Source organism: Somniosus microcephalus, chromosome 27 (assembly GCF_052327205.1).
Source record: "Somniosus microcephalus isolate GS21.2 chromosome 27, FLI_Smic_1.0, whole genome shotgun sequence".
Classification (NCBI taxonomy): Eukaryota; Metazoa; Chordata; class Chondrichthyes; order Squaliformes; family Somniosidae; genus Somniosus; species Somniosus microcephalus.
Window position 1 is genome coordinate 34,692,698 of NC_141013.1, and position 25,018 is coordinate 34,717,715.

Consider the following 25,018-nt stretch of genomic DNA (forward strand, 5'->3'; position numbering starts at 1 on the left):
CCAGTAAGCTCCATCTTTACCACAGTAAAACATTTTTGGGACTATTCTGATGTAACGTGACAGTCCTTTCCAGTCCAATATTTCCTGGGTGCAACGCTTAGAGTTACTGAAGGAATTGGATATATGAAAATTTGAATAATCAGATAGAAAGCTTGGTGATAGATGCAGAATTTCAGAGAACAAAATACCAGAGGATGATTCCTAAAGTACTAATTTCTCAACTGACATAACACACATACAATAACAAGGCCCCTCCAGATTTTAACGTTTAAGTTCTCTGTAGCATCCACAAATTTCATCATTATTGCAGTTTCAAATCCCTAATGGTTGACTTCTCTGGGAGTTTGATTTTGTTTCATGCTCATTAAAAGTTTCAGTATCAATGCATTGGGAAAAATGTATTCATTTATGACCATTTCAAAGCGTAAACATTCTTGACGTGAGGTAAGTCCTTAGAGCTAAGTATTGATTGTATCTTAAAAGCGCTTTGATTGCCAATGCAGAGACAAGCCGTATTAGCGCACGGGCAAACTAGATTTCGGTTCCAACCTCAGCTAACCTTCAAAGAACATACATAAGAACATAAGAAGTAGGAGCAGGAGTGGGCCATTCGGCCCTTCGACCTGCCCCGCCATCCAATAAGGTCATGCCTGATCTTCTACCTCAACTGTACTTTCCCACCCGATCCCCATATCTCTTGATTCAAAGGCTGGACTTCCCCAGTTGGAGAGCTCAGTGGGGTCATTATGTGTTCCTTGAAGTGAAACCAGGAAACAGCACGAGCAGAGGCGGTGAAGACAACAATTCCCACATTTCCTTTCACTCAGAGACCAGGACCTGTGGCTAAGGGGAGAAAAAGTCCATTTTTGCCAAACTGGGGAATTAAGTTAAGTTCCCAAAACTCTGTTATCCATATCCTAACTTGCACCAGATCCGTTCACCCATCACCCCAGGCTCCCGGTCCGGCATCGCCTCAATTTTAAAATTCTCATCCTGGTTTTCAACCCTCCATGGTCTCGACCCTCCCTAACTCTGTAACCTTTTCCAGCCCTACAACTCTTTGAGATCTCTGCGCTCCTCCGATACCGGTCTCTTGAACATCCCCAATTTTCATCGCTCCACCAGTGACGGCCATGTCTTCAGCTGCCTAGGCCCTCCATAAACCTCCATAAACCTCCCTCTCCTCCTTTAAGACGCTCCTTAAAACCTACATCTTTGACCAAGCTTTTGGTTACCTGTACAAATATCTCCTTATGTGGCTTCGGGTCAAATTTTGTCTGATAACGCTCTTCTAAAGCGCCTTGGGACATTTTACTATGTTAATGCCGCTGTATAAATGCATGTTGTTGTTACTTGTTTCAGGAACAGTCGGACCTGCCACTTTATTTCATGTTTTTTTTCCTTTTCCTTAAACCTTAGAATTGAATTGTAAAAGTGTATTGTGTTGGCCGATCTTAGCTGCTATGCTAGGCTTTCATCTTTGGTGTGTGGGTTTGATTCTGTACATTTTGATGGTCATTATGACCATTTCAGCAAAGACGCCAGAAGACAAATCTGTCCCCGGTGACACTATTCCCCAACAAGGAGGAAAAGGCTTCAGGAGGCGAGAAGGGGGAGAAATAATTGACAGAAAAAAAAGTGAACACATGAAAAAAAGCTTTAAAACTAATTAAATTTGCCTGGAGCAGTCAATTAAGTTCAAACCCACACACCAAAGCACCCTCCTAACTTTCAAAGTGAATGCTGCGTTTCCTGTCACATAACCTACATGAAAAGAAGCTTTGGAACATGTGTGGTGTTGAATATAACAGCAGATGCAGGAAAAAGGGCAGGTTGGTACAGATCTTAGACATTCAGCATCTATATATTATTAAAGATCTTATGTAGAATGCATACTTCCTGTCCACAAGTCTTACTTCCTCTTGTCACATTTTTTGGTCACACTTCTCTGGTCAACAGTTACGATTGTAAATTGTTGTGTAAACAATTCCTAGTCAATTTTGTCATGTCAACTGTCACGATGTAGTTGTAGGCTTTGGCCACTAGCTGGCTCTGTGGAGCGAGTTTCTGAATTCTGTCGCCCAAATTCACCACCATCTTGTATATAGTCAACTGACTGTGGGCAATGCGACAAACAACTTACTAACGGACCAAAAAGAAAGTTTGCTGCTAAAATACTCCGATGGTCCTCAAAAGTAAAAGCTAAAAGTTTAAAGGTTTGATCTGAGCACAGTTTGAACTCTGTTAAAAGAGATAACAAATAAATGTCTCTGAATATGTTGCAATGACACTGACTGCTAATGGCCAAGACGTTCTGAGTTATGTTATATAAGTGCCTTTCTTGCCAATTTTAGATATTTTCAATAAAATAATGGTGCATTAAGTGATTTACTAGGGCTGTTTTTTTTTAAATGAAACCTCCATCAAAGTTTTATGCTGGATGTACTGATGTGTTATCATCTTTGGCTATTACTTGGGGTGATATCCATTAACAGACAGAATAGGATAAAAAAAGACATGGAATCAATAAATTATTCCTCGGAGGGCTGTGGCAGCAGACACTACTCCTATGCAAGCTCGTTCAACCTTTGTGGAATACATCACAGATTTTATCCTCAATAGACCTCTTATATCCAGCTCAGTTGTCTGAACTACTAATGCCATGCGCTGTACATAGTGCTCAGTAGGTAGCACCTCTTGCCTGAGTCAGGTCATGGGTTCAAGCCCCACTCTAGAACCTAAACCTAGGCTGATGCTCCAGTGCAGTACTGAAGCAGTGCTGCACTGTCGGGAGATGCCGTCTCTCGGATGAAATGTTACTCCGAGGCCCCATAGAGTCATAGAGTCATAGAGTTATACAGCACAGAAAGAGGCCCTTCGGCCCATCGTGTCTGCGCCGTCCATCAAGCCCTGCCTAATCTAATCCCATTTTCCAGCATTTGGTCCATAGCCTTGTATGCAATGGCATTTCAAGTGCTCATCCAAATGCTTCCTGAATGTTGTGAGGGTTCCTGCCTCTACCACCCTTTCAGGCAGTGAGTTCCAGACTCCAACCACCCTCTGGGTGAAAAAGTTCCTCCTCAAATCCCCTCTAAACCTCCTGCCCCTTACCTTGAATCTATGCCCCCTTGTTATTGACCCCCCTACTAAGGGGAAAAGTTCCTCTTCATCTACCCTATCTATGCCCCTGATTATTTTGTACACCTCAATCAGGTCCCCCCTCAGCCTTCTTTGCTCCAAGGAAAACAACCCCAGCCTGTTTAGTCTTTCTTCATAGCTGAGGCGCTCCATCCCAGGTAACATCCTGGTGAATCTTCTCTGCACCCTCTCCAAAGCAATCACATCCTTCCTATAGTGAGGCGACCAGAACTGCACACAGTACTCCAGCTGTGGCCTTACCAGCGTTTTGTACAGCTCCATCATAACCTCCCTGCTCTTATATTCTGTGCCTCGGCTAATGAAGGCAAGTATCCCATATGCCTTTTTAACCACCTTATCTACCTGATCCGCTGCCTTCAGGGATCTATGTACATGTACATCAAGGTCCCTCTGACCCTCTGTGCTTCCTAGGGCCCTACCACTCATTGTGTATTCCCTTGCCTTATTTGTCCGTCCAAAATGCATCACCTCGCACTTTTCAGGGTTAAATTCCATTTGCCACTTTTCCGCCCATCTGACCAACCCGTTTATATCGTCCTGTAGCCTGAGGCTTTCCTCCTCGCAATTTACCACCCCACCAATTTTCGTGTCATCTGCGAACTTACTGATCATACCTTTTACATTCTCATCCAAATCATTTATGTAGATCACAAACAGCAAGGGACCCAGCACCGATCCCTGAGGTGCCCCACTGGACACAGGCTTCCAGTCACAAAAGCAACCTTCGACCATCACCCTCTGCCTCCTGCCACTCAGCCAGTTTAGGATCCAACGTGCCAAGGCACCCTGGATCCCATGGGCTCTTACCTTCTTGACCAGTCTCCTATGCGGGACTTTGTCAAAAGCCTTACTGAAGTCCATGTATACCACAGCCACAGGATTTCCCTCATCCACACACCTAGTCACCCCCTCGAAAAATTCAATCAGATTGGTCAGACATGATTTACCCTTGACAAAGCCATGCTGACTATCCCCGATTAATCCTTGCCTCTCCAAGTGGAGACTAATTTTGTCCCTCAGAATTTTTTCCAATAATTTCCCTACCACAGATGTTAGGCTCACTGGCCTGTAATTCCCTGGTTTATCCCTGCTACCCTTCTTGAATAATGGTACTACGTTAGCTGTTCTCCAGTCCTCTGGTACATCCCCTGTGGCCAGAGAGGTTCTGAAAATTTGTGTCAGAGCCCCTGCAATCTCCTCCTTTGCCTCACACAGCAGCCTGGGATACATCTCGTCCGGGCCTGGGGATTTATCCACTTTTTGGCCTGCTAAAACCGCTAGTACCTCCTCCCTCTCGATGCTAATATGTTCAAGTATATCACAGTCCCCTTGCCCGATTTCTATGTCTACATCGTCTTCCTCCATAGTGAACACAGATGCAAAAAATTCATTTAAAACCCCGCCTACATCATCTGGCTCTACACACAGATTGCCACTTTGGTCCCTAATGGGCCCTACCCTTTCCCTGGTTATCCTCTTGCCCTTAATATACTTATAAAACATCTTAGGATTTTCCTTTATTTTGCTTGCCAGTGTTATTTCATGGCCCCTCCTCGCTCTCCTAATTTCTTTTTTAAGTATGCCCCTGCACTTTTTATACTCCTCTAGGGCTTCCTCCGTCTTTAGTCTTTTGTAACTGCCAAAAGCCCCCCTTTTTTTCCTAATGCATTTTTGTATATCCCTTGTCATCCAAGGTTCCCTTTGCTTCTTGGTACCACCCTTGACCTTTACGGGAACATGTTGGCGTTGTACTCTCTCTATTTCCCTTCTGAAAGTCTCCCACTGCTTTGATGTGGATTTTCCTATAAGTAGCTGCTCCCAGTCCACTTTGGCCAGATCCTGCCTTATCATATTAAAATCGGCTTTCCCCCAATTTAGAACCCTTATTTCCGGGCCGTCTTTGTCTTTTTCCATGACCACCTTAAATCTCACCGAATTATGGTCACTGTCGCCAAAATGCTCTCCTACTGACACTTCCACCACTTGCCCGGCTACATTCCCTAGAATTAGGTCCAGTACCGCCCCCTCTCTTGTAGGACTTTCTACACGCTGGCTCAAAAAGCTCTCCTGGATGCACTTTAAGAATTTTGCACCCTCTAAGCCTTTCACACTCTGACTATCCCAATTAATATTGGGGAAGTTGAAATCCCCCACTATTATTACCCTATTATTTTCGCACTTCTCTGAGGTTTGCCTACATATCTGTTCCTCTATCTCCCCCTGACTGCTTGGGGGCCTATAGTACACTCCCAGCAAAGTGCTTGCCCCCTTTTTGTTTTTAAGTTCTACCCATATGGCCTCATTAGAGGAACCCGCTAATATATCATCCCTCCTTACAGCAGTAATTGACTCCTTAATTAATATTGCAACACCCCCTCCCCTTTTACACCCCCCTCTGTCTCGCCTGAAGATTCTATACCCCGGAATATTGAGCTGCCAGTCCTGACCCTCCCTCAACCATGTCTCCGTGATAGCAACAATATCGTACTCCCATGTGTTCAACAACAACTTCAGTTCATCCACCTTATTTGCAAGACTCCTTGCATTAAAATAAATGCCTTCCAGCCTTGCCATATTCCCTTTTGCCTTCACATATTTGCTCTGCCTTCCCAGCTGACTTGTTTTTTCCTCCGTATTTGGCTGTAAATCACCCCCTACTATAGCTCCACTCTGTATCCCATCCCCCTGCCAAGTTAGTTTAAACCCCCCCCCAACAGTGTTAGCAAACCTCCCCGCAAGGATATTGGTCCCCCTCTGGTTCAGGTGTAAACCGTCCGACTTGTACAAGTCTGTCTGTTCAGGTGGGCGTAAAAGATCCCACGGCGCTATTCTCCCAGTATCCTGCCCATCAATCAACGTCACCAATAAGAGATTAAATGCTTATTCATCTAATTGCTATTTGTGAGACCTAATGTACATTGACTGTCTTATCTGCCTATATAACAACATTGGCTATGCTTCAAAAGTTATGAATTGATTGTGAAACAATTTAAATGGCCTGAAGATGTGACGAGCACTTTGTAAGTGCAAGCTCTTCATTATCTTGTAAGGCCTGTTCATATGGAAATCACAACTGTGAGCAAGAGTGTAACCGGTTTCTGCGGTGGCCAATTTCCTATGGTTTTGCCCCGCCCGTAGCGAGCACGCAAACCCCCTTACTACAAGTTCTGAGGACAGATTGGAACACGGACAGCGTTTTCAGGCTCACCCATACAGTGTTTATTAAGGTTGACAAAACCACTCCACTCGCATACAGTATGAGTGGTGTGAACACAACAGTAGTTTAAAACTCTGATTTGTCCAACAAGCCCCTGCCGTGCTGACTTACCATGGCCTAAAAACACCCTCCCGTGAACTAAACTATCACAGGACCCTTCCAACGCTAAACCCCCTCTGGTTTGGTAGGAACATACAGGCACCCCCTCACACAGCTAAATGATCTTGTGGGTGTGTAGGCTTGGCAATGCTCACCTAGATTGCCCTTGATCTTGCTTGTAACTTCCTCCCGTCCGTCTCGGCTACCTGGTTCCGTACCACCCTTGCGGCATGCGAGTCCCAGTCTTAGTCGAAGTCCGTCTCGGTTGGAAGAGCAAGGCTCAGCTCCTCTTAACGTTCCGTTGTGTGGAGGGCAGGAGATAGAGAGAGAGCTATCCAAACTGCTCTCTGATATACCCCTCCAAGACACAGACCGCTGTCTGTGGTTTTAATGGATACATGGCCTCAGGGAAATGGTTTCCAGACGTCCTCCCAGGTTTGGATGGTTTAGATCTCGTTTCGATCTCCCAGCCGATTAACTTAACGAGCTCATCTTCTCCAGAAACAATGAGTCACCAGCCTTGTTATTCATGACTTGGGAGTGGGCCTCTCGGCCCATTGTTCCCAAGGACAGTCCGTTACCATACGAATGCAACCTGGTTACGTCAGCCACCTTCAGCTTGAGTGGTTTTCCACTGCTTCCCCCCAAACAGCCTGTTCAGTATTTAATAAGGATAATGTTCATAATCTAAAAAAATCCATGGAGACGGCTACAAGAGGAAGATTAGAATCCAGCATAAATGAATTGAAATATCAGTAACTAGAACAAATGATAAAATATTGTCTGAGTCCTAGGAAAAGTATTCTTCAGGCTCAACTATTTAGCATGTGTAATGGTCAATAACCATCTGCTAATTCCACTGGAGTAACTGATGAAGTTTGGCATCTCATATTAATAGGGGGTTTTAGGCAAGAGAACTGAAAAGGCGGTTGTCAATTAAAGGGACACAGCACCAGATGGTATCTGAGTTATTAGTCAGAGGGGCACGGCACGGCACGGCATGGCACAGTCGTGAGGCAACAGTCAGCGAGAGAACAAAAGGATGAGACAAGATACTGCAGTCTGATCCAACCACTTCTGCCACTTGTGTGAAAAACAAACTTCAGTAAGAGAATAGATATAATTTCAAAATAAATATGAAATTGTTTCAGAAACATAAATTAATTGCTTTACGCTTGTATATCTTGATGGTGTAAATCACATTTGCTGTGAATGCACTTCCAGTTTACACAGCAGAGTAAAGTCTCACATAATTCGAACTTCTCCTTAATTAGTATAAGGAAAAATAATGCATTGATTCTAAATAGTACAATCTCTACCCATAATCTTCATGGACTCAGAGAGCCTAAAGCTACCAACATAATCACCCTCATAGTCATTAACTCCTTGTAGTCCTTTAATCTAAAAACATAGCTCACTGTACAGGAATTTTGCTTTTAGCTCCGTTTCCATTCTTCCCATGTTCCAGATGGGCAGACAGAGGAGCCGCACTAACTAACGAGCACGCCACCATGAACAGCAGTGAAGGAGTCAAGCGCTGTTGGATATAAAGAACAATCTCAGAATGGATAAAAATAACTCTGTGGAGCAGCTGTGTGCTCCTTTAAGAGTTGATGTTGTAGAGATTGATGACATCAACTTTTTAAAAATTCCAGCCTTTTTTATAAGCTTTGAGGGAATTACATGTTACATAGAATTAACAGCACAGAAACCGGCCATTCGGCCCAATTGGTCCATGCTGGTGTTTATGCTCCTCTCGCGTCTTTTCATCTCACCCTATCAGCATACACTTCTATTCCTTTCTCCCTCATGTGCTTATCTAGCTTCCCCTTAAATGCATCTGTGCTAATTGCATCAACTATTCCATGTGGTAGTGAGTTCCACGTTCTAACCACTCTCTGGGTAAAGAAGTTCCTCCTGAATTCCCTACTGGATATATTGATGACTATCTTGCATTTACATAGAGCCTTGGGGCATTTTACTATGTTAAAGGCGCTATATAAATGCAAGTTGTCGTTGTTGTTATGGCGCCTAGTTTTGGTCTCTCCCACTCTACGTCTACCTGATCAAACTCTTTCATAATCTTATAGACCTCTATCAGGTTTACCTAAGCCTTCTTTATTTTATATAGAGAAAAGAGCCCCAGTCTGTTCCGTCTATCCTGATAGTTAGAACCTCACAGTTCTGGTATCATGCTTGTAAATCTTTCTTTGCACCTTCTCCAGTGCCTCTATATCTGTTTTATAATATGGAGACCAGAGCTGTGCACAGTACTCCAAGTGCGGTCCAACCAAGGTTCTATCGTAAACCCCAACGCTGGGAGTGTCCAACCTACACTCTGAGGGTCACATGCAAACCTCGAGCCCTGACAATCCAACTCTAGAAGCCCAGGCATCTCAGTCCTGTTTCTGCTTCTACTTCGTATTCGCAAGTTTGTTCAGTCTTGAATTTTTAAAAAATATTCAGTCATGGGATGTGGGCGTCGTTGGCAAGGCCAGCATTTATTGCCCATCCCTAATTGCCCTGGGGAGGTGGTGGTGAGCCGTCTTCTTGAACCGCTGCAGTCTGTGTGGTGAAGGTACTCCCACAGTGCTGTTAGGGAGGGAGTTCCAGGATTTTGACCCAGCGACGATGAAGGATCAGCGATATACTTCTAAGTCAGGATGGTGTGTGACTTGGAGGGGAACTTGGTGTGGTGTTCCCATGCGCCTGCTGCCCTTGTCCTTCTAGGTGGAAGAGGTCGCGGGTTTGGGAGGTGCTGTCGAAGAAGCCTTGGCGAGTTGCTGCAGTGCATCTTGTAGATGGTACACACTGCAGCCACGGTGCTGGTGGTGGAGGGAGTGAATGTTTAAGTTAAATGTGCCAAGCGTGCAACATAAATCTGTACAAATCGTCCTGTAAAAACTTCCTGCAAGCAAACGTGGAATACCCGCTCCCACCCACCCCCGCCACAGCCCACCAAAAAAAAAAGTTTCAAAATAAGTTTCTGCAAAGCACTGAAATGGAACAAGAAGAATTACATCAGGCTTTTCAGTGTCCTGAAGCTGTTGGTGAAGAAAGTAAGTGAATCGATTTCTACCACTCTCAGGTCACAGTGTTTTGCACCTGAAGGATAGCTTGTGCAGTGGTGTTACCGCAGCGCTATGTTGTTGTCAGTAAGTCTGGTAATTTTCTCCCACTGTCTCCTCCCGGCTGTCAACCGATGTTACGTAACGGCAGCAAGATTAACGATGAGCTGTTAATTACTCCCCCAAACAATGACGGTGCGGCCCGGAGACACACCAGGTTTTAGGGAGTGTCCTGAAGCAATGTGTAATGATCTCTCTGCGAGGCTGTATAACTCACAAGACTACCGGCGTGCACGAAGCTCGTTTCGTGCATTGGGGAAATAATGTTGCGCATGCAGCACGCACGAACGCTCTCCAGCTGAATAATATTCAGCACAATGGGGTTTTTCACCACACTCCTAGCCAGTTTAGATTGCCTTTTTTGCTGGTTGTTTATTATATTTAATTGCTCAATCGCTCCCTGTCTACTGACAATTTGTTCCTTATCGTTCTGGCAGCATCCGGAGGATTGTGAATCCCTTCAGGATGTTGAACTTCTTAATAATTTGTCTAAAAGCACATCGTTTTAAAAAAAAATCTTCAAGCTCTATCCACATTTTTATTTGCTATTTCAACATATTTCCACGTTCAGTGTATATATATTATATATATATATTAGATCTCGCCATCTGCAATGTCTACGCTAACATTCGCAGAGCACAACAGGGAATGACTGTTTCCCCCTCTGGGTTCGTTCTGCAGCCCATTAACATAATTGCTCAACCAGGCACATCTGAGAGAGTTTTGCCATCTAAGAGGGACTATGTAATACTTAACCCCTTGTAGTACGTCCTCTTCTCTGGTCTCGCTAACAAAGGGCCGCCACTTAACATCAGTAGGATTGAAGGGAATCTGGAGCCAGAGCTTGGTTTCCGCCTCTCACCAGAATAAGGTGATGGGAGTCACTAACTATGTGTTTTATGCTGGCAGGGATTGGCAGGGCAATGGCTGAAATTGCATATAATAGAGCGCAAATGATAAGATAAAGCTACAATTAAGCTGCAAAAACAGTGGATCTTGGCATGCGAGAACAGCCTCCAAGGCTAGTGGTTGTAAGATTGGGCGTATTCAAGCTGAATTAAGCGCAGAGGACACAGGGTCAGCAGGAGTGGATTCAAAGGCCGTAACCAAGAGGATTTCGAAGGTATCATTAAGAGTGATAACAAACTTGAACAGTTTCCTAAACTCCAGGGGTGACCTGTTGCCTGCAATCCTCTGCCACCCATTTGGTTGGTGCTTCTTAGACAAAGAGGATTTTCTTCCTTACTTTGGCTGTTGCTTCTTCACCTTTACAATGACTTGCATTTATATAGCGCCTTTAACGTGGAAAAACGTCCCAAGGTGCTTCACAGAGCCGTAATCAGAAAAAAAATGGATGCCAATAAATAAGATGTGAAGTTTTATTACGTCTTCAAAGCAGAACTACTATTTTGTGATGTATCCCAGAAGAACCTTTTTATTATCTTGTTATGATCTGGAATGCGCTGCCTGAAAGGGCGGTGGAAGCAGATTCAATAGCAACTTTCTAAAGGGAATTGAATACCTGAAAATTAAAAATGTGCAGGGCTATGGGGAAAAGATCAGGGGAGAGTGGGACTAATTGGAGAGCTCTATCAAAGAGCCGGCACAGGCACGATGGGCCGAATAGTCTCCTTCTGTGCTGTATGGGTCTATCTTTTTGTTTCCATCTCCTCTGTTCTAGAGGCCTGGTGAATGACAGCAGGCACCTCTATGACCTGCTTTCTGTGCCAAGATGCCTGGTCAGATTGAACGGCGGACCTCCCATTGGACAGGCCTCTCTGTTCTGCCTGTACTATGCTGTACACCTTTACTAAGGAAGCTTAGTGCAAATGTCAATGAGGCTGAGATTCAAACCCAGCTCCAGTTACATAGCCTTGAAACTGAGGTAAATTCAAAGGTGATGATATAGGCCTAATGGAATGGAAAGGATGTTCTCCAGATGCGGATACGCTAGTAAGGGCACAATTATTGTCCATCCTTGGTTGCAACACTGTAGCAAAGTTTTTACAACTGAGTGGCTGTCTATGCCATTCCAGAGGACATTAAGAATCAACCAGTTACTGTGGAGTTGGACGCACGCAGGTACGGTAAGCAATTAGGAAAGCAAATGGTATGTTGGCCTTTATTACAAAAGGATTTGAGTATAAGAGTAAAGACGTCTTGCTGCAATTATACAGGGCCCTGGCGAGACCACACCTGGAGCATTGTGTACAGTTTTGGTCTCCTTACCTAAGGAAAGATATACTTGCCATAGAGGGAGTGCAACGAAGGTTCACCAGACTGATTCCTGGGATGGGGGGATTGTCCTATGAGGAGAGATTGAGGAAACTTAGGCCTATATTTTCTAGAGTTTAGAAGAATGAGAGGTGAGCTCATTGAAACATACAAAATTCTTACAGGGCTTGACAAGGGAGATGAAGGGAGGATGTTTCCCCTGGCTGGGGAGTCTAGAACCAGGGGGGTCACAGTCTCAGGATAAGGGGTCGGCCATTTAGGACTGAGATGAGGAGAAATTTCTTCACTCAGAGGGTGGTGAATTTTTGGAATTCTCTATCCAAGAGGGCTGTGGAGGCTCAGTCGTTGAGTATATTCAAGGTAGAGATCGATAGAATATCGAATATTAAGGATATCAAGGGATATGGGGATAGTGCAGGAAAGTGGAGTTGAGGTAGAAGGTCAGCTATGATCTTATTGAATGGCGGAGCAGGCTCGAAGGGCCAAATGGCCGACTCCTGCTCCTATTTCTTATGTTCTTATGTCTAGACGAGGCCAAGATCAGGCAGGGCAGGTAGGTTCCCCTCCATGAAGGATATTAGTGAAGCAGTTGGATTTTTTATGATGTTCTGGCAGTTTTCATGGGCATTTCTTTCCTGATGCCAGTCCACAAACTACTGAACGGAATTTCACAACTGACATGGTGGGATTTTGAACGCGTGCCATCTGGATTGCTCGTCCAATACCATAACCACTACACTGCTGGCTAGTGGCACCCAATGACGTGAGGCTTCAAAAAATAACGCAGGAACTCATGGAATGTCAGATTTTGATGCAATAAGCACGTGACCTCTCAGATTATTGGGTCATGGTACAAATTGCCTCAGGACTGCTCGAGGCATCAGTTTGTTTACTGATGACGAATTGCAATGGAATTCATCACCCTCTGGTAATAAAAGACATTACTAGCAGTCTGAACAATTTTTTTTATTCGTTTATGGGATGTGGGCGTCGCTGGCAAGACCAGCATTTATTGCCCTTCCCTAATTGCCCTTGAGAAGGTGGTGGTGAGCCGCCTTCTCGAACCGCTGCAGTCCGTGTGGTGAAGGTACTCCCACGATGCTGTTGGGGGGGAGTTGAAGGATTTTGACCCAACGACGATGAAGGATCGGCGATATACTTCTAAGTCAGGATGGTGTGTGACTTGGAGGTGGTGGTGTTCCCATGCGCCTGCTGCCCTTGTCCTTCTAGGTGGAAGAGGTCGCGGGTTTGAGAGGTGCTGCCGGAGAAGCCTTGGCGAGTTGCTGCAGTGCATCTTGTAGATGGTACACACTGCAGCCACGGTACGCCGGTGGTGGAGGGAGTGAATGTTTAAGGTGGTGGATGGGGTGCCAATCAAGTGGGCTGCTTTGTCCTGGATGGTGTCGAGCTTCTTGAGTGTTGTTGGAGCTGCACTCATCCAGGCAAGTGGAAAGTATTCCACCACACTCCTTACTTGTGCCTTGTAGATGGTGGAAAGGCTTTGGGGAGTCAGGAGTTGAGACACTCGCCGCAGAATATCCAGCCTCTGACCTGCTCTTGTTGCCACAGTATTGCTCATCCATCTATGAGGCAATCATTTCCACCCCGACACAATAAAAGCACTGATAACAACGGTTGTATTTTAGAGCCAATGTGGAACGTCTACGAAGCAAGAGGTCAGGGATCGAATTAGACACGCACTGGGAAGCTAGGTACGTATTAGAATGACTGTGCAGGGGATTGTCATACAATGGAGGTGGGGAGGTGAAGTGGTAGGTTAGAAAAAAGAAAGAGCTTGCAATTCTATCGTGCTTTTCCTGACCTCAGGACATCTCAAAGCACTTTTTCTCAATGACCAATGATGTAATTTTTGAAGTGCCCGGTTCCCTTTTTTTCCCGAGATGTGTGTCACTGGGCATGTGTGTTATTGCCCATCCATAGTTGCCCTTGAGAAGGTTGGCGGTGGACCTTCATCTTGAACCGCTGCAGTCCATGTGGTGAAAGGTGCTCCCGCCGTGCCGTTAGGGAGGGAGTTCCAGGATTTTGACTCAGCGACGACAAAGGAACGGCCGATATATTTCCGAGGTGGGATGGAGTGCGACTCGGAGGTGATGGCGTTCCCATGACATTGCTGCTCGTGCCCTTCTCGTTGGTGGGTGTGGCTGGGCTAGGCGGTGCTGTCAAAGTAAGCTTTCACCGGCAGGAAATGCCGAGTTAATTTTGGGAAGGTGGGGGGGGGGGAGGGAATAAAATTCTAGCAGGGGCCGGAATTTCGCCTCCTTGTTCTGTGAGGGAGGGGTACATGTGGGACCTGGGGATCTTTCACAAATCCCAAATTTAGGGCCCTTGGCACCATCGCCACCAAAAACAAATAGAAACGATTAAATTCATCCCTAGTCTGTCTACGATACCACAGGGTGGCCATTACCCTGCCAATTTGCGGCTCCTATAATTACCCTGAAATGTGCAACGTTAGAGCTAAAATGTTATATTATCACCGTCGAGCTCAATCCCGGGCCTGCCCAATCCGTGTAGTCACCTCGCTGATCTCTACATGTCTTCCTCGTGCATCCTGTAAGTCAAAGAGACGGAATGCTTGGGCAAAAAAAACCAACAGGCCTGGGCTCTTTCTTCTAGAAAACAGAAGGCTGAGGGGTAACCTAATAAGAGCATAAGAAATAGGAGCCGGAGTCGGCCATACGGCCCCTCGAGCCTGCTCCGCCATTCAATAAGATCATGGCTGACCTTCGACCTCAACTCCACTTTCCCGCCCGATCCCCATATCCCTTGATTCCCTTAGAGTCCAAAAATCTATCGCTCTCGGCCTTGAATATACTCATCGACTGAGCATCCACAACCCTCTGGGGTAGAGAATTCCAAAGATTCACAACCCTAGTAGGGGTCTTTAAAATTATGAATGGGTTTGATAGGCTAGATGTAGAGATGTTTCCACTTGTGGGGGTGACCAGAACTAGGGACCCATAAATATAAGATAGTCACTAATAAATCCAATATGGAATTCAGGAGAAACTTCTTTACCCAGAGAGTGGTGAGAATGTGGAACTCACTGCCACATGGAGTGGTTGAGGTGAATAGTATCGATACGTTTAAGCAGAAGCTAAATAAGCACATGAGGGAGAAAGGAATAGAAGGATATGCTGAGAGGGTGAGATGAAGAGGGGTGGGAGGAGCCTCTTGTGGAGCATAAACACCGGCACGGACCAGTTGGGCCGAATGGCCTGTTTCTGTGCTGTACATTCTGTGTAATTCTATGTAACAGAAGTCAGCAGCCCGAGCTTTCAGTGTGCAGTCCTGCAACTGGAATCTGCAGCAAACATCTGAACGTTGCCCCATCATGGATGAAGTATTTAAAGGGACTAAATCTCTTTCAAACACAAAATGTCCGCCAAACCCGGGTTAGAGGAGGCTCATGGGCAACGCATCGCGGTGACCTCACACGCGCGTGACGCAATCGTGCATTTTGCCGCTATTCGCATAACTGCAAACAGGAGAAAAAAAGATTTGCCAAACACTTCTTTAAAAAAAAAAGAATGATAGCCATGCCTCTTTAACGAGCTGGCGTCTTGTGCTCTGTCCTGTAGATCAGGAAACTAATTGCGAGACAGCTGCGAGGTACTTCAGCTTAAATGAGATGGTATTTATTTATAACTCCGAACAGACACCCTGCCAGAATTTTAAAATTAGGGACTCTATTCGGAACAGCACAATAGTTCCAGCATGTGGTAAGTAAATGATCTCTGCCACGTCCGAGCATTACAGCCATAAGCCCCCTGAATAATAGAAAGAAAAGAAAGAACTTGCATTTACGTAGCGTCTTTCACAACCTCAAGATGTCCCAAAGCGTTTTACAATCAATGAAGTACTTTTGAAGTGTAGTCACTGTTGTATTGTCGGAAACGTGGCTGCCAATTTGCGCACAGCAAGCTCCCACAAAAGCAGGAATATGATAATGACTGGATAATCTGTGTTTTCATGATGATGGCTGAGGGATAAATATTGGCCAGGACACCAGGGAGAACGCCCTTGCTCTTTTTCAAAATAATGCCATGGGATCATTTACATCCACCTGAGAGCAGACGGGGCTTCGGCTTAACGTCTCATCCGAAAGACGGCACCTCCGACAGTGCAGCACTCCCTCAGTACAGGCAGTGGAGTGTCAGCCTAGACTTTGTGCTCACAGCTCTGGAGTGGGACTATGAAGCCATGTCCTTCTGGCTCAGAGGCAAGAGAGCCAAGGCTGACACCTGATAACTCAGTGACTGACATTGAACCATTGTGTGTTTCCAAGCAATTATTCCTGACTTGGTTTGCAAAATGTGTTTTTAAATCTGGCTGGCAAATCACAATGCAATGGTGACCAAGAGATACAACTTCCTGAATGGGTAAGACGAGCAATCACTGGCTTTCTTTGAGTAAGAGTACGTCTAAAATTGCAACATTTCCCACTAAAAATCAGCCAGTGTTTCCCATCCCTCGCACTTGTATTACAAGTACACACCAGGGGTGAGAGCCAGATGTGATTAGGAACTATAAGTGACCTGAACTGGAATATATTCAAGAAGGAGTTAGATATATTTCTTAAGGCTAAAGGGATCAAGGGATATGGGGAGAAGGCAGGGACAGGGTACTGAGTTTGGATGATCAGCCATGATCTCATTAAATGGCGGAACAGGCTCGAGGGGCCGAATGGCCTACTCTTGCTCCTATCTTCTATGTTTCTATGTTTCAATTACAGGCTAAAACAACAACAACAACGTGTATTTATATAAAATAACAACGTTTAATATGTCAGTTTTTGGGTTGGATTCTGATATGCGGAAGCTGACCGTTGTTGCTGACCATCCCACCTTTCAGTATCAGGTTGGTACGGTGACGTCATGTGATTATGGGAGATAATCCGACCAGAGAGGATTACCTCTTGTCTCTGGCTTGAACTGGCAAAGTTCAAGCAGGTGTGGGGTATCCATTGCTTTGCGGGAGAATATCCTGCTTTGGTGTCAACCTTGGCTCAGTTGGCAGCTCTCTCGCCTCCGAATCAGAAGTTTGTGGGGTTTAAGCCCCACTGCAGAGACTTGGGCACATCATCTAAGCTGACACTTCAGCGCAGAACTGAGGGAGTGCTGCACTGTCAATGGTGCTGTCGGATGAGACGTTAAACTCGTCTGTGCGTCCGAGCAGTTTAGCCAGAGCTTGTGTTTAACATCTCATCAGAAAGACGGCAATGTGGCACTCCCTCAGTGCTGCACTGGAGGGTCAGCCTGGACTATGCGCACAAGTCTACAGCGGGGTTTAAATCCAACGAACCTCTGACTGAAAGGCGAGAGTGCTACCTACTCCCGCCAAGCTGAATTCAGAAGGATAAAATATGCCCGCATCTGATCTCTGACCTCGCCAGGTGAGGAGGAGTGCTCCCCAAAGCCCCACGAGGACTCGCCTCACCCCCTGCCCGATCGCAAGACCGCGCCCCCCCCCCCCCCACACAAGATAGCCCCAGCAGCTGATTCCGTCACCCAGCTGGCATCGACAGGCAGAACGGGTGGGAATTCAGCCGGTGGAATTTAAACAAAGTTCGGGAGTTAACATCAAACACATTCTGGATGTGAGATCTTCAGTCGGAGAGACATCACCTGACGCCAAAAAAATAAACACTGGTTAAAAGTAGCAAGCTGGACCTGTGGCACGATTAACTGGCAATAGTGTACTCTGCCTCTCTCTTTGACCTTCTATTCCTTGTTCTCTATATTTTACTTTCCCTCTCTCTTTCTCTTCTCTTTAAACTTTTCTCTCCAACACTACAAGAATGTGGAAGTTAACTCCTGCTGTTAAGGAAGTGGAGCTATCCCGACATACACAGCAGTCGTGAAAGCTCCCTATTAAAACTATAGGGAGACCAAAGAACAGTGCTGGGAATTACCGTCATTGCCCATTGAGACAGTAATTGTCACACACAAAAGAAAAAGAGAAGAGAAGTGGGAGGGAGGAAGGAAGGAAGACTTGAATTTCTATAGTGTCTTTTACACCCTCAAGACGTCCAAAGTGTTTTATAGCCAATGAAGTACTTTTGAAGTGTAATCACTGTTGTAATGTAGGAAACACAGCAGCCAATTTGAGCACAGCAAGCTCCCACAAACAGAAGAGTTGCTGTACCCTCTTTGCACCATTGGGCCGAACTCTACGAATACAGGCCGCTGTCAGAGAGCCTCACCTATTTTAGCAAATCATGGGTATGTTCCCCGGGAGCGTGCTTTGGGAATTGTGGGCACACTCCCCACGATTTCCAGCCAAGTCAGGCTCCCTGCCAGGATTGCACATTCATATAATTGGCCCTCCTACACACTCACTGCAGATACAGCCAATTCTATTTTTGCAAGTAGAATGCAACTGGTTGTTTGTCCCGACCACGTGGCAAGGTTCTAAAGTAGTCTAACTGTGTTAGCCGCGGCTCAGTCGATAGCGTTCTCACCTCCGAGTCAGAAGGTTGAGGGTTCAAATTCCACTCCGGAGACTTGAGCGCAAAACCTAGGCTGACACTCCAGTGCAGTACTGAGGGAGTGCTGCACTGTCAGATGAGAGGCTAAACCCGTCTACCCCCTCAAGTGGATGTAAAAGATCCCACAGCATTAATTCGAAGAAGAGCAGGGGGAGTTCTCCCCGGTATCCTGGCCAATACTTATCCCTCAATCAACATCGGTAAGACAAATGATTTGGTCATTATCACATTGCTGTTTGTGGGAGCTTGCTGTGTACAAATTGGCGGCCCCATTTCCTACATTACAACAGTGACTACACTCCAAAAGTACTTCATTGGCTGTAAAGCGCTTTGGGATGTCCCGAGTACGTGAGAGGCGTTATATAAATGCAATACTTTCTTTCCCAGATTTTGAAGTAATTGCATATATTCTGTCCTATTGTTTATGTGTGTGTGTGTGTGTGTATATATGAAACATGCACACAAAATCAAAGGCCTGATGAGCCATTTGTTGGCATTACGCCCTGATCAAGACTACTGTCACCTTGCTATTCGATATTCACACCGCTTTTACCATATGTCAAGGACTGCAGTGATCTGGGCCTTTATGTGACTGCTATATGATGTTGCCTGTCAGTTGGTAGAACCCCAATTTTAGCCCAATACATGTATCACCCCAAGGAATATGAAAATTATTACAGAAAAATGGGCTGTCAGTTTATCATTACTGCACACCAGTGCACAATCATTTATTGTGGAAAGGCGTACAAATGGCGTATTTTGTTTGAACTATCACCAGAATTAATTATCAAAAGAAGAAAAATAAACAAAGAAATCCCCCTGCTGGTGTGAACCATCAACAAGATGAGGGAGCGAGGCCCATGTTAAAATCTCTTCTCCCCTACGTATTTTCTTTGTATCTCTCTTTATCTTAATATTTCCCATTACTTTATTTCTCCTTATCTATTACTCTATCGCCATCACTTCTGTTATTTAATTTTTCTCCTCCAGATTGATGCCTGCCTCTCTCCCTAAAGGCGGTACTATCATGGGGTGTGGATCCACTGGCACTGTCCAACAATGGCCGTTGGCAGGCTATTTCGTTGGACGGCCATTGCTGCAGTCCTGACCCGATGTCTAAACATGGCAACTTACAGCAGGGGGCGGCTGGGCAGCCATCAGGGGTAGCAACCCTGCCTGGCCAATCAACCTTTCCCTCCCCCAGCATGGATGGGCCAATTGTAGTGCCACTACCACCTTCCGAAACCAGCTAACTCGGCAAAGACCAAACCTGGAATCTTCCTGTTTTTATAAGCTCAGTACTAACCGTGCTGTACGTTCAACTGAACCATGAAGCAGCCAACTTTTTCTCTCATTATTGGTTTCTCTTTTATTGCCCCCTTGTTCTCCTGACACATTACAACAGTGACTCCACTTCAAAAGTACTTCATTGGCTGTAAAGTGCTTTGGGACGTCCGGTGGTCGTGAAAGGCGCTATAGAAATGCAAGTCTTTCTTTTTTTCTCTGTCTGTATCTCTTGGCTCCGCAGCTGCAGTCTGACTGTTTCTTTTATCCATTCTCAGGCTGGGAAGGCCGCCATTTATTGTCCATTCCTAGTTGCCCTGAGAAATTGCTGGTGGGCCTTCTTCTAGCTGGAGTGGCTCGTTGGGCCACTTCAGGGGGCAGTTAAGAGCCAAGCACATTGGTTGTGGGACTTGAATCACACACAGGCAGGCCAGACCGGGGTAAGGGTGGCAGGTTGAGTGAACCAGTTGAGTTATTTTTTTCCAGCTTCATGGTCACTTTTACTGATACCACCTTTTTAAAAAAAAAAATCCACATTAAACGGAATTCAAATTCTCAAACTGCCACAGTGAGCTTAGCATGCAGGTTCTCCGGACGATTAGCCTGCATTGTTAATCCAGTCACATAACCACCACATGGCCTTACTGCTTTTGGTTCTGTTGGGAGCCCCCATGTTCTATATGCAAATACATTCCCTAACTATTTCTGTGGAACATGTTGACTTCTGCTCCAACTAGTGTGCATGCCCAACTTAAAACTGTGCCAAAGTTGATTATCCATTTATCTAAGATTACTGTTTGTGTCTCCTTGCCTCAGCCCTGTGTGTTCTGTCTGTTCTGTGCCAATGTGTAGAACAGGAGGACTCTGCACAGGCTTGTCTTAAGAATCACTGTGTCTGCTGCTCCCACACGTTTAAACAATCGGTTTACTGCCTATCTCTCCCGCAAAAGCTGGCAACAATTACTCATCGAGTTTGCACGCAGGTGAGGTGGAGCTATCATGTCCTCAGACGCCACAGCCACATCCTCATCATTTCTCATTCTTAAGTTTCAGTAGCGATTTTCCAAATAAATAGGATCTGGAATGCGCTGCCTGAAAGGGCGGTGGAAGCAGGTTCAGTAGTAACTTTCAAAAGGGAATTGGATCAATACTTGAAGGGGAGAAAGTTTACAGGGCTATGGGGAAAGAGCAGGGCTGTGGGACCAATGTGCCCGTGAAGCTGTGTGGTCGCGCAGTGGTCTGGGGGTTCCGTGGAGCCGGCTCGCCAGCTTTTAAATGGGAAAACTGCGCATGCGCGGAAATTCGTACAAGCCACGCAGCCCGTTCAAGGACGTTATGATGAACCTGCATAAAACACTGGTCCGGCCTCAACTGGAGTACTGTGTCCAATTCTGGGCACCGCACTTTAGGAAGGATGTGAAGGCCTTAGAGAGGGTGCAGAAAAGATTTACAAGAATGGTTCCGGGGATGAGGGACTTCAGTTACGTGGATAGACTGGAGAAGCTGGGGTTGTTCTCCTTAGAGCAGAGAAGGTTGAGAGGAGATTTGACAGAGGTGTTCAAAATCATGCGGGGTCTGGACAGAGTAGATAGAGGGAAACTGTTCCCATTGGCAGATTGGTCAAGAACCAGAGGACACAGATTTAAGGTGATTGGCAGAAGAACCAAAGGCGACATGAGAAAAAACTTTTTTACTCAGCGAGTGGTTAGGATCTGGAATGCACTGCCTGAAAGGGTGGTGGAGGGAGATTCAATTGTCGCTTTCAAAAGGGACTTGGATAAGTACCTGAAGGAAAAATATTTGCAGGGCTACGGGGAAAGGGCGGGGGAGTGGGACTAGCTGAGGTGCTCTTGTAGAGAGTCGGCACGGGCTCGACGGGCCGAATGGCCTCCTTCTGTGCTGTAACCATTCTGTGAGTCTATGAAAGGGGCTGCACACCAAAAATAAATTAGAGGGAACATTGTGTGGGGCTAATTGGATCGCTCTTTCAAAGAGCCGGCACAGGCACGATGGGCCGAATGGCCTCCTTCTGTGCTGTAAGATTCTATAAAACAGTCACTTATTACTTTGTTCATGAGAAACCATCAAACTGTTCAATGGTTGTTTATAAATGCAACGATTGTAACGCATCATGTTACCCACACCTGATATTACCACATACAAACGCCACACAGCTCTTCCTGCTTTCCCCCTCCCCCCAGATAAAATACGGTTTACCAAACGCAATACATGAAGATGATGGAGGTCATTTTCTGACTTGGCATTTTCAGCCTCGACTTCCAAGATCGCAGATCAGATATTCAGACACACTCCGCTCGCGATTTCCTGACCTGCCGAACATGCAACATGGGGGGAGGGAATTCTCCTCCGTGATCCCACCTGAAATTGGGCAGGACGGTGGCTCAGAATGTCGGAAAATATTTGACCGGCGAGGGCTGCTGTCACCTCACCGCTGTGACTGGGATTTCCCACCCTCCGCCTGGCCTGTCGCTCGTTCCCGGCTCGCCACATGCAAAATGGTGGCAATGGCGGAGGACCCGGGTCTCCCGGCGGATTTTCCTTCCTCCGCCCCAGTTACTGCTGTTTCTCTGGCCACCGTGAGGAAGACAACAATAGGCCCCGAGAACTGGCAGTGAGGGCTTCGAGCGGCCTAAAGGGTGGGACAGGGCCTTGTAACGGCCTCCGGAGACCTGGTCAAAGCCTCCGCCTTCTTGGAAGCCTTCCTTCTGATCTTTGGCGCCCTTCTGCCCCTTTAAGGTCCCTCAGCGTTTCCTCGCACCCACTGGCTCCTGGAGGGTTTCCTGCTGTCAAGAGCGAGCCTGATGTGCACAGGCAATGAGCCCAACCCAGGAGAACGGGTCGGGCCGGGGCGGAATGGAGGGTCGGGGCCGGGGCGGAATGGAGGGTCGGTCCGAGGCGGAATGGAGGGTCGGGCCGAGGTGGAATGGAGGGTCGGGCCGAGGTGGAATGGAGGGTCGGTCCGAGGTGGAATGGAGGGTCGGGGCCAGGGTGCAATGGAGGGTCGGGGCGGGGTGGAATGGAGGGTCGGTCCGAGGTGGAATGGAGGGTTGGGGCCGGGGTGGAATGGAGGGTCGGTCCGAGGCGGAATGGAGGGTCGGGGCGGGGTGGAATGGAGGGTCGGGGCGGGGCGGAATGGAGGGTCGGTCTGAGGTGGAATGGAGGGTCGGGGCGGGGTGGACTGGAGGGTCGGTCCGAGGTGGAATGGAGGGTCGGTCCGAGGCGGAATGCAGGGTCGGGCCGAGGTGGAATGGAGGGTTGGGCCGGGGTGGAATGGAGGGTCGGTCCGAGGTGGAATGGAGGGTCGGTCCGAGGCGGAATGGAGGGTCGGGGCGGGGTGGAATGGAGGGTCGGGGCGGGGTGGCATGGAGGGTCGGTCCGAGGTGGAATGGAGGGTTGGTCCGAGGCGGAATGGAGGGTCGGTCCGAGGTGGAATGGAGGGTCGGGCCGGGGTGGAATGGAGGGTCGGTCCGAGGTGGAATGGAGGGTCGGTCCGGGGTGGAATGGAGGGTCGGTCCGAGGTGGAATGGAGGGTCGGGGCCGGGGCGGAATGGAGGGTCGGTCCGAGGTGGAATGAAGGGTCGGGGCCGGGGCGGAATGGAGGGTCGGTCCGGGGTGGAATGGAGGGTCGGGGCCGGGGCGGAATGGAGGGTCGGTCCGGGGCGGAATGGCGGGTCAGGGCGGAAGTACTGCTGCGCCTGAACTCCACCCCGAAGAGGAGAGGCCGCCCTCCTAACGATGGGCAAGGGGGGCGGGGGGGGGCAGTGCATGCCTGAATTTCCAATACGAGCTCCCTTCCCACCCTCCACAGAGCCAGCAAATTACAATGGTGTGTTACTGAACAGATGCAGTAATCAGTAGCAATGACGCCCAGAAGCTGAAACCTGGAGTTGGATATAAACCAACCAAAAGTGTGTCCTTAATGCGATCCTTTGGGGGTAGAAATCTGACTTTGACAGTTGCAGTAAACAGGTGGTATCGCATGGGCTGCCTGTTATAGGCCCCGCCCGACGTTCGGTTCTAATGAAGTCAATGGAGCAGAGTATTGGGTGGGGAGCGGCGTGCGCTGTAAGCTGCGCGGCCGTGCAGTGCTCTGGGGATCCTGAACAGCCCGCGTTTCAATGCAGAAACCGCGCACGCGGGGCACTTTGAAGGGGCCACGCGGCACCAAAAGAAATGACAGGGAATGTTGGCGGGGAGTATAACGGGAGGCCGATTCGATGCCGCCAGTCTTGCAGTCATGCCAAAGATGAACCTCTACCCGTTTACTTCTTAAAGACTCTCACAAATCAAAGCCAAATAATATTGGAATTTAGCCGCCAATTACCATCTTCAATTTGACTCCGAACCGTAATTGATTTAAGATGCAGAATTCTCCGGTAAAGCGGATTGTTCTATAAATGCATCGAAGTCACAACGAACTATCCATCTTAATGATTCTGAAAGCAACAGGCAGTCCTGCAACTTAACACATACACAGATATTAGCTTTAATTTGTTTTTGCAGGACAACTGTACCGTGAAAACTCATTATACAAAGGCCTGGTGTAGCAGACTTCCAGCCAATTCACTATTCTAATCAGCGTAGGAAACCAAATCTCAATTGGAGGATCACGCCTACACTGCTAGCTTGCAATAATGAGCTCTGGCTGCAAATACTATCAGAAAATCACGCTAACCAATGTTCATTTTTCATTCACTGGAGCACTTCCGGACTGAGATACGGAGTTTACCGAGAACGAGGGGATAAAAGAGCAGTTACTCATTCTCTGGGTACAGCTTTTTAAATTAACGCATGCGGTCGGAGAGAAAAATAAATTCCTACTCACTTCCTTCCCTTCTTATTAATGGCTCACCTCATATCACAAGAGGAGCAGTGGTAAATATAAATATAAATATGATAGCATTGGTTTCTGATCCTTCCTGCCCAAACTTTACACAGCAGTTAACTATACGTCACTTCATATATCACTCTCCACCGTCTGGAGTGGGCAGTACTGGCGGGCACACTTACTGTAATTAAAGACAATCCTCGGAATGACATCATCCTCCTTGGTAACGGGCTGTGTGAATCCAGTTGTGTATAAAGTACTTGCTGTCAGCAACAGGTAACTCAGGATGCCCAGGTTCATGGTGGCTACAGACAGGCAGTGGACCTTAATGCCCGTCTGCCCCCAGCTTCTTGGCCGCAAAGGCCTGGAATCGATTTGTAATCCAGAGGGAAGCTACACGGCCTGGAGCAGCACTGCTGAGCGTTCCGAGAGCTGGGACGAATGCTACTTACAACAGGCAGTGGTGATTCCCCAAACCAGTTTCCACAAGTCAGACCAGATCCAAACAGCTTTCCTACTTCTCGAAGCTGAACCTG

The 25,018-nt window shown here is 47.0% G+C and overlaps 1 protein-coding gene across 3 annotated transcripts in view; it reads right to left on the minus strand.

The window, feature by feature from the left end:
* Nucleotides 1-25,018, minus strand: part of sema4ba (sema domain, immunoglobulin domain (Ig), transmembrane domain (TM) and short cytoplasmic domain, (semaphorin) 4Ba) — a 453,543-nt gene that overhangs the window by 121,406 nt on the left and 307,119 nt on the right. For all 3 annotated transcript variants that reach the window (XM_085968833.1, XM_085968834.1, XM_085968835.1), the window contains one exon: nucleotides 24,665-25,015. In XM_085968833.1, the coding sequence (XP_085824959.1) occupies nucleotides 24,665-24,782 (118 nt within the window). In that variant the 5' untranslated portion in view covers nucleotides 24,783-25,015. The remainder of the gene's footprint in view (nucleotides 1-24,664; nucleotides 25,016-25,018) is intronic.